Below are 10,264 nucleotides of genomic sequence, written 5' to 3' on the forward strand. Positions count from 1 at the left end.
TTCAAAAGTAGAGCATTGCTTCAACTCTTATTTACCAATTTCTAACTCAATGTATATAACAGTTAAATAATTGAGTATATCCTTTTCTTGGGTTGATTTTCTAATACATACACTACACTTTACATTGTTGTTATAACCTACATGGTCATTGGTCAGTGTTAGTTTCCGAACTATTACTACTATTATTACTACTACTACTACTACTACTAGTTACTATATTTCTACCTCGTCTACTCGAGTCAGAACGGCAAAAACGGGACGCTTCCTCTTCTCTTATCTTCTGCAAGACCATTATCCTCATGGTAGGCTCTGCACGAGTGGGAGAAGGCGATGCGTACCTGTCCGGATCAGCCAGAAGGGAATGCTTCAAATTCAAGGGAGATGAAGATGAGGACTTAAACTCGGGATATTTCGACTAGTGTTCCATACACGACTTGGATCACCAAATATATAATCTGACAACTCATCGGCACTTGTCGAGTCGCGAGTGCTCTCGGTACTGTAGGAACCTTCATCAGAGGTACTGCTGATGAGAGATGAATGATCACTGGATGAGTCTTCTTCAAAAAGCCTGTGAATCTCGCGATGTCCCAAATGAATGGAGCGAATGCCACCAGGTTCACCAGGAGTGTCCTTCGGGTATGACTGACGTGTCGAAGTACTTGTGGTTTTAGCTGTTGTATTCCTTTCATCTATCCTGGAATGTGTTGCTCTGGTCTTCGAATCGACAGCAACAGTCCCGTGCTGTAATAATCTAGGCGCCCTGGGCAAGCACCTGAAATGTAGCTAACAAAATTAGAACAGAGAAGAGAGGTAAACTAGTTTCAATCTTACCAGCTCCGGAGATCGGTTACCTCGAGTAAAGAAGCATGTAGGCTCCTTTCATCAATACAGTTTCAATGTCGACCGGAGTTACCTACAAATTATGAAGTAGTAATGAAAAGATAAAGCTTAGTAAAAATGTCGAATTGTTCGAAGAGAATGAACTACTGGCTTGTTCAATGATTGTTGATCAAATGCCATGGTAATGACTAAACAGCTCAAGGAAGAGCGAAGACTAATCATGTAAATGCATTCAGTACTATCAAGGTTGCAATTGAGATGTGATAATGAAAGGAAACAAAGTTGGGACTTTTTAACTAAGGGCCAAAATGAAGCTTTAAAGGACCATGAATGAAAAACGACATTGAAACGTATACCGTGCTATCATCAATCTTGAACCACTTATTTTTGGCGCTTTTGACATAGCACACATAGTGTCCCGAAAACGAAGAATTCATGACATCCAAATGAACCACCACTGCATAAAGCCGGTATATGGGCGATTTATCACTCGTTCCACGTATAAAAGGTCCCAGATCTAATATCTCGGGGAACTTGATAGGCTTATTGAGCTTTCCAAAATTACCTGACTGCAAATATATAAGAGATGAACACTAGCAAGCTATATACACAGTTCAGAGCACGAAAATAACCATTGAATTAAAGACGTACCTGAAAGCGCTTAAATACAACAGTGAGAATATTGGGAGCTTCCAGTATTTTCAATTTCTTTTTTGCCCTTACATAAGATTTGCATCTGAACAATATTGTATGGATTAATGTGAGTAAAAAGACCATAAACAAAGAGATTTGATGGAAAATGGAAAATAAGTAAAAACAGCAAGCATCACAAAACAGATAATAATAACCAACCTGCCACACAAATACTTGTTGTCACCGTCCAAAATCTCTTTGCTAGTAAATTTTCGAAGAGCCTCATCCAGTCTACCAATATCCCCTTCTATCTCAACTGTAAGGTCCATAATTCTTTCCTGCCGTTCTGATCTGCCTTGGCACCTTGTGCATTTTATCTGTTGATAGATCGATCAAAGTTAAAGGGGAAATTCACATTCTGAAGACCTATTCTGCTATAAACTACTGGTTAAAATTCAGAAAAATCACAAATCCTAAGTTTCAATCATTCATCACAATTACATGTTTTTCCCTCCAAGAAAAAAAAATCTTAACATCCAAATTCCAAGTTTAAATCTACCTTTGACAAAAGGTAGCCTCCAAAAGTAAGTCCCACCAAAGTTGTTTCTTCTTCCCAAGAGCCCGATGAGCTCACACCAGATTCCATACAGCAAATAGATTGCATTGTATCAATGACATACCTGCCATTTTACCTTGTCAATACGATTGTTTAACATTATTTAGAAGTTATACCATTATAATTACGAAATGAGTGGCCCAAGACAATTTTAGTCATACACCTCAGAAACTCGTGTGCATCCTCTTCTTTCCCATTACCAAGTTGACGACCAATATTAGGTAACTGAGAAATTATTCCAACAGGAGATAATGGGGACCTCCCTTCCTTGACTTTCAAAATTAGACTTTCAAACTCACAATTAAAACACCATCCCTTCCTTATACCTGATATTGAAAAGAAAAAAAAAAGTATAAATATATATAATATAGTGATCAAGAGATTTGGAAGTTGAAACTGCTGAAAAAGAACCCTGTGATCTGAAACGTACATGATTTGGAATGAAGTCCTTGGAGAAAATAAGCAGTCAAAGGTGGAGTGAATGCAAGGCACTGGAGTACAACATTAGCATAGCAGCTGCAGGGAAGTAAAGCAAGACAGGTTGGAAAACTTCACAAATATAGGACGTATGTGCTCAAATCAAAAGGGCTAATAGAGCCTACATGAAATTTTCCGAGTAAAATACCATGAAAAAAATAGATTCACAACGAATTGATGAGACTGCAGTTACAACCTTACAAGGTGCACAAAACTAAATCTAGCCTTGGATTTTATCTTGATTCATATTCCAATAAACCCACACCTCAGCAACCGAAGGTTGTATGGGTCACATAACATGCAAATAGAAGTTTAATTCACTATTATGACAACATGTTAGAGGAATAACACTAGAAGTAGGAACATAAAGTAACAGCAGTTGAACTAATTCAAGATAAAACTAGAAAGGTTCTATCACTGCATTAATGAAATGCACAAAATTGTAGAAAATGTGAGGGATTATCTTCCGCATAAAATAGAAATGGAAATACACTTAAAAGACAAACCATATTAAATCAACATATATGATGTATTCAGTGTTAACCAGCCAAGAACCAGAAGATTCATAGTACATATTTCCCATAACAGCAACACCTTATCTCATAGGATTCAAACAGAGACCACTAACCTGTTCCCACAATTAATGAGGCCTGCCGGCTGCAATTCCAACTTGTTCCAATTATAAAGCTTAACAAAGTGATCATATGAGAAAAGCCCCTAATAAAAACGTAAGAGGAATTAATTTCAAGGCTGAAATAAATTTCATAAAAGAAAAGGAGAAAGGAAAAATAAATAGAAGAAAACCTTATAGTTAAGCCTTCCAGGCATTTCAGAGACTGTACAAGCGTGGCTGTTCTTTAACTTGGACCCTCTAAACTGATCAACAACTTTCAACATGGACATTCTCAATCCATTTTTAGAGTTGAGATTACATGCAACTTCAGCGGGAACACCAGAAGTTGCCTGCACACTATCTACTCTTCCTGGCTGAATGCGTGGAAGTGAAACTGATGTCCCTCCAGCACTTGAAGGTAGAGAATATTCAGAATCAATTTTTCTTTGTGAGAAATTTCCATCTTTACTCTGTACCTTAGAAATAGTGTCAACCACAACTTTAGTTGACCTTTCAGTTCTCAAAGGCGGTGAGATACTGACATTTGAATCAAGTGTTTTGCCTCCTGAACCATTTCGTGGACGAACACTTGAGGTTGACTTGGATCTAAGTACATGGGAAGTTGATGCTGGCTTAAGATTACCAGTGGTTTTATGCCCTTGACTATTGGAAGGGGCAGAATTGCAGACATTTGAAGGGATACTATAGTTTTTGGATAAATTTTCCCCATCCATGGGCTTTTTATCTTTCTTATATTCTGAGGCACCAGGAAGAGTGATGTTGGATGCATCCGTTTCATCAGAGCTGCATGCTTGCAACACATTCGATGAGTTGAACGAAAATGATGATGTACTACACAACTTCCTACCATGGCCTCCACTGAATTTGGGTAAGGTGGAATTACCCAAGGAATCGCTTGTAGGTCCCTTGTGGTCAAGAGTTCTAGCCCAAAAATCAGAAGAGACTGTTGCACCAGACACTTTATGATTGCCATCAATTACAAAACTAGAAGAATTAATGGAAGAGCGTGAATCCTTTCCATGACTACCGCTGGGTTTAAGCTGATTCAATTTACCAGATGAGGGAAAACTATCCACAGAACCAACCAGGTTACCAAACATGGGTGACAATGGCTTGGGTTGATCAACAATGTCAATACCTCTTGTAGTTTCAAGTGAGTCGGGTATTGCATCAGCAGATATATATCCATCAAATTTCTCTGGTTCAATTTGACTACTGCTATCACTAGTAGAAGTATCATCAGATGATTCACTGCTTATAATTGAACTAGAGAATCCAGAAAATGATGAAGCAGATGAATCAGAAGTAAATGATTCATAATGGTCTTGTTCTGTCACTTTATGCTCAAAATCTGCTCTAGATGCAACAGGCCGATCGGAGATGCTGGGAGGATGGCAGTTTTCCTTATGGCCTTGCCGCCAGTGTATGATTTGACACTTGCCAGAACTGAAAAAAAGTCCAAAACACTTGATTTGACACTTGACCCTAATCTATAATGAGGATCAGTATACAATAAATTCGGCTAGCATAATTGCTCCAAGTAAATAAGGAAGAGGAGAAGGTTCGGAGGCAGCACATTAAAATTTAATTTGTTTTTCGATTTACTATTAATGACAAGCACCAGAGAACCCACGCCAAGATAATAAATTGTATCCCAACAGCAATGGAATTCATATTACAAAGGCTTTGATGTTATCCCTCATGTTTGAAAAAAGTTGTCAGGGCTGCACTTGCATTTCAGCATGGAAGTTCACAACTATTGAGTCAAGCAGGAAAATAAGTAACACAATGTAGGAACAGAAAGACGAGACCAAACCTGTTTCCAACTATAATAGGCAATACTTGCTAACAAGGAAATGTTGGGAAGTGATATAATTTCCTTAATCTCCACTAGTATGGGTATTACTTGGTATTGTTATTCCAAGACAAATTAACGCCTTAAGACAGTTTAGTGTCTCCATCAAACAGGCGACATAAGATTTCTTTAGCAAGAAAGAAAAGGAAGTTTCATTACCAACATTACCAAAAAAATGGAAACACAAAACAAGTCCTAAACAATTCAATCAAGTAGAAAACCCATTAGCAGCAAAAATTTGAAATGGGTCCTAAAAAATTCTTAGTAAAAATACAAATCGGAGGTTTAAATACCTAAAGAAAGAAATTAGAAGTACTAGGTAATGTTATGCAATTCCAAAGTAGTATCTGTTTTGATACTTATAACCCAACTACAGAAGATAACAAAATATTGAGATGCGCATATACTCATATGGCTTAACCATTTCCAATCCCTTCAGAAAGTTCTGCTGCACACAGAGGTTATAGCCTAGCCTCACCAAGAAGTTTGTTGTTGAACTGAGATTAACAGACAAGAGGTCTCTTCACGATCTACCCTTACGATAAATAAGGCAAGCTAACAAATTTCAGGGCATATGGTGCTTACATGCTCAAGACGAACAGAAATAGAATCATGCGACTAGAATCCGAGGGCAACAATTTCCCACACATTAATTTCAAAATGAACCCGATCTAAACTTATACGGTGAGGCGATAAAGAAATTAACAAAAAATAAAAGAGATTCAACCCCAAAAAAAGAAGATTCACAGTTCCAAGTATCGAGGATGGATGATAAACATACCAATATCGAACCGCTTTGCAACGAGCACAGCGTGTGGTTGTTGTAGAGTAACAGACAGCACACTGGTGACCAAGAGGAGTAATCGATGTATAAGTATACCCAGCAGATGCCTCAAGCTCAGCTCTAAAGGCCTCCTCAGATGATAAAACTAACAAACGATTAATTTCTTCCTTTCTCGCCACAGAGAGCCGCCATTTACGCCGGATTACCAGGTAGATTACAGGGAAAACCACAAACACCAAGAGGACCTGAAGCCCTATACTTCCAGAAACAAGCATTTATCCTTCCCCCACCAACAACGTCCACCAAATAAACCACGCCCTTAGCTTCTAACCTCGCCACCACGCATAAATTCCTCGATTGTGGTGGTTCGAAGGCCAACGATACCGCGAATAACGCCGATTATGCATAAAGAACCCGGAAGCTCAGAACCGCATACGAATTGCTCAGTGAAGAAAATAACAAACGCGCAAAAAAAGAGGAAAAAAAAAGTTGAATCTCCGTGCAGGAGAAAAATGTTTCCCAGTTGAAGCAATAGACAGAGCTAAGCTTGCAATGACATTAATCTCATGGATTCAGACAAATCCACGCAATAATTGCAGAGCAGATCAAGAAGAATTTAGGGCTCCTTCAATTTCTTGAGAAAGAGAAAACCAATCAGATTCTGAAGGGGAAAAGGGTAGAACGAGGAAACATGAAATTACGCATAGGAATAAAATAATAAATAATTTCCCCAAATAAAATTCATTTTTTTTTTTTACTTGGCGGTTGGAGGCAAAGAATTCCAATTTCCCCCTCTCTTGGTATTGGAAAGCGTGAATTCTCCGCCCTCAAATATTCCCTTTTATCCCCGCTCGTGTGTCCGGTTCGGGACCGGTCTGGTTTTTTTTATTCTTTTCTCAAAAAAGGTTAGAGAGAACGATACGGAGGAACAGCCGGGCAGTGATGTGAATGGAATGGGGCCGAAAGAGAGGGAGCTTGCATCCCCTAATAATAATAATAATAATAATAATAATAATAATAATAATAATAATAATAATAATAATAATAATAATAATAATAATAATAATAATAATAATAATAATAAAACAGGGCCCCACGTTGGAAGAGAGCAAATTGGAAGGTTAGACATTCGAAAAGACAAAAACGAATTTGCTATATTTTACTTTGGACCTATTTATATTATTACCTTTCAAACCCTGTTGGAAGGTATCTCTCTTATTCCAATGGACTTTCATAACTATTTTATTATATTTTATATTTTATATTTTGCAAATTTAAGCTTATAAATACTACTTTTACTCTTACTTACTTTATAAATGTGTGAAAACCTCTTGACAATACCTACTAGATGTGAGTTTGAGCTGTTACAAATGGTATCAAATCTAGACACAGGATACTTAAGGAGGACAATACTTACTAGATGTGAGTTTGAGCTGTTACAAATGGTATCAAATCTAGACACAGGACAATGTCGGCTTGGGCTGTTACAAATTGTATTAGAGCCAGATACTAGGAGGTTGAGCCTCGAAAGGGGGTGGACACAAGACGGTATGCCAAAAAAGACTGAACCGCACATTTTAAATGAAATTTAAAGGGAACGACCTCGTTTGAAGGAACAAAACTGGGGTAGTACTAGGAAGTGGTCAGAAGTATGCTTATTTAACCTTGGAGCTATGAATTTAAAATAGAAGTCCATTTTTTGCTACTACGAAGGATAGAGATTCACCTTACAAGCATATATTTCTTTCATTCCACAATTGATCAATGAAATTCAAGCACTAACATCGGTTTAATCCTAAATGAAACGAAATCAAGTTACCGTCCAAACAAACGTATGATTTCAGTACTCTCTCGAAATCTGACCTGATCTTTCAACAATAGCCCAGAAGTTTGACTCCTCATCCTCCCAATTGTCGTTAAATAATAATAATAAATAAATAAATAAATAATATAAAAAACAAAATATTAATACACAAATATCTATTAATTAGTTGCTATATAGATATATATAACAGATACAATAAATAAAACAAATTAATAATTTAAATTAAATTAAAACCATCACAAAGGGGACGGGGGACTAAATTTTGTTAATACCATAGTTTACACGGCTCTCTCACTAGTTCGCTCTTTTTTTTTAGAAAAAAAAATAAAACTAAAAAATAAATTAAAAAAAAAAAAAGAAAAAAAAGAAAATCAAACGCCTTTCCCTCTCTCCACTCTCTCACGATTTGAATTCTCCATTTTTATTTTCAACCCCACCATTGATGAACCGCCACACCTTTGTCTCGGAGCTGTCCGTACAATGCCAAACACTGCCAGTAAGCTCGTCGGCCGCCGCCGGAAACCTTCCTGCCACTGTTTGGTTGTGGCTTGCATTCCAAGAAAAGCTCGTTGACCAACTGTATGGCCTCGGATTGCATCATCTCTTCCACAACCTCCGCTTCTGCTTTCATTACGACGTAATCTTCGGCTTTTACGTTGCTCGACAGCCAATCCGAAATTCCGACATGCAAAGTCTTCGACGATGGCTCGTGATCAGTATTCACTGTCTCGATCTTCAACATTTCGAATTTCTTGTTTCTGGTAGGGTAGTTGTGATTAAACCAGCTTGTGCCGCTTCCGCCTTCCTTCTCCGGAAGACCGACGTCGATGAAAACATGGCGGGGGTAGTCTTCGAGAGAATCGCCCATCAAATCTGGAAGGTATCGTGTTCGTCGCAAGTACCGCCTCGATTTTCGCGATGCTGATCGCGGCGGTTCGAGGAGGACGTCTTCGAGTTCGTTTAGGGCTGCAGCTCTTTTAGCGTCAGATTTGTAAGCGAAGAGGAGTTGTCTCTGAGAGTGAAATTTGATCTCATCTTTGCCTAATTCACTCATCCCCTCATCGACGGGAGTAGAATCAGCTTGTTCGAGGTAAACGATTCTGTAGTTTGTTGATTTGTCAATATCAATATCATTATCAGATCCAAATTTGGCATTGTTTAGAACCGATTGCGACGCGATTGAGGATCCTCTGAGAATAGATCCGAAATAGGGGAAAGAAACGATTAACAAAGCTAACAACACGGCTCGAGCAAGAAACCTCAATAGCCTAGATTCTGCTGTAGGATGTTTGATTACCAAATACAGACCAGAAACTTGGACGTACTCGACAGGCTTTGTTCCCAAGCTTAACGCCATGGATTGCTTCAATGAAAACTCAGGAGAAAAAACAGGCTTATTGGGCTGTTGATTTTGGGGCAGAAGCAGAATTGAAGAAATTTGCAGAAAGAACTCTGATCAGGCAAAAGAGGGAGAGGGGAAAGCTAAAGCAGGGGGGAAGGGGAATTCTTAGCGAGTGCAAAACCTGGAAGCCGTGTGATTACCGCCCACGAGGGCCACACGAGAGCTTCGAGTCCTTAACCATAAGAACATCAACTGCATCATCCTAAGCACCTCCATGGTTTCTCTTTGCCAGTCCCCAGATCGATGGTGTGTGATTTGCCCCCAAAAGATTTTCAGTTTCTTCGTCCTATGCACGAAACATCGGCTGAAACCACACGACCATCGATCAAAGAGGCCTTGGGAGAGCTGACAGAGAGGGTAGAACGTATAACTTGGTATGATCCTTTCCACCCCTTGTTTGTTTCGGGTGGAGAAATGAGGAATAAATGGGAGAAGAGAGAGAGAGAACACACGAACAATTTGTGAGGCTGAACTTGTTTGGCTGTAAACAGTTTGGATTTGGTACTGGAAGTTGAGGATTCATGGCTAATTTTGCTTCATCTCTCATTTGCTTGGATCAAAATTGCTCCGATCATAGCTTGCCGTTGGTTATTACCCAATAATAACCATTAACCAAGGTATGTGCTACTCATATTTCTCGCTCTTTCTACATTACATTATTAAAAGCTATAGATTATTTCATGTTTGATATTAGGGAAAATACCCTTTTGATTCCCGTTTTTTATGTTGCATTTAAATCTTTGAAGTTTTATATGTAATTTCATTTGAATTTAGTTTTTATTTTATCTCATTTTCTTTGTTTTTTATATTAACTTTTAATTTATTAGTTTAAATATTTATGATGTGAAATTTTATAATTAACTTTTAGAAAAAAAAAAAATACTGTAATTAGTTTTGGCACCAAATATCATTGGAAACTCTTTTTATATGTTGGGTGAATTATAAAATATATGTAAATTCACATTAAAATTTTCAATTTTGCATTTAATAGACTTATTTATTGGACATTTTTTTAAATGAAAAAATTTATTAGACATTTTCTGTATTTTAAAGGCGGAAAGGAAACACCCTAAAATAATCATCACATGACTATTGAGAACGAATCAAGCAACATGATTTGGAAATGCTGTCGTTGTGTTTCCAAAACTGCAACATATATCCCAGTCTACCCCGTGTTGGACTGAGCAAGCAACAT

General features: G+C 37.9%; 2 protein-coding genes across 2 annotated transcripts; both read right to left on the bottom strand.

Annotated features, from left to right (window-relative positions):
* On the bottom strand, positions 1-6,568 carry LOC111477130 (ubiquitin carboxyl-terminal hydrolase 16-like). The gene is made up of 11 exons (XM_023121123.1): positions 5,840-6,568; positions 3,374-4,649; positions 3,198-3,286; positions 2,523-2,608; positions 2,256-2,418; positions 2,036-2,156; positions 1,696-1,853; positions 1,495-1,579; positions 1,200-1,412; positions 855-916; positions 1-775 (listed from the first exon to the last, which is right to left on the bottom strand). The coding sequence occupies exons 1-11, from the start codon at positions 6,115-6,117 to the stop codon at positions 373-375; spliced, it is 2,934 nt and encodes a 977-aa protein (XP_022976891.1). The 5' UTR covers positions 6,118-6,568; the 3' UTR covers positions 1-372.
* A 1,417-nt stretch (positions 6,569-7,985) lies between these two features.
* Positions 7,986-9,024, bottom strand: LOC111476149. The gene has a single exon (XM_023119986.1). The coding sequence runs from the start codon at positions 9,022-9,024 to the stop codon at positions 8,095-8,097; it is 930 nt and encodes a 309-aa protein (XP_022975754.1). The 3' UTR covers positions 7,986-8,094.
* Positions 9,025-10,264: the final 1,240 nt, after the last annotated feature.

Source organism: Cucurbita maxima, unplaced genomic scaffold (assembly GCF_002738345.1).
Source record: "Cucurbita maxima cultivar Rimu unplaced genomic scaffold, Cmax_1.0 Cma_Scf00003, whole genome shotgun sequence".
Classification (NCBI taxonomy): Eukaryota; Viridiplantae; Streptophyta; class Magnoliopsida; order Cucurbitales; family Cucurbitaceae; genus Cucurbita; species Cucurbita maxima.

Excerpts from the sequence above, each read along its gene's own strand:
- LOC111477130 (XM_023121123.1), bottom strand. The coding sequence starts at position 6,117 with ATGCTTGTTTCTGGAAGTATAGGGCTTCAGGTCCTCTTGGTGTTTGTG. Across the intron at positions 1,854-2,035 it reads GAGGCTACCTTTTGTCAAAG|ATAAAATGCACAAGGTGCCA; the intron begins GTAGATTTAAAC and ends ATCTATCAACAG. Across the intron at positions 1,580-1,695 it reads AACAAGTATTTGTGTGGCAG|ATGCAAATCTTATGTAAGGG; the intron begins GTTGGTTATTAT and ends AATATTGTTCAG.
- LOC111476149 (XM_023119986.1), bottom strand. The coding sequence starts at position 9,024 with ATGGCGTTAAGCTTGGGAACAAAGCCTGTCGAGTACGTCCAAGTTTCT.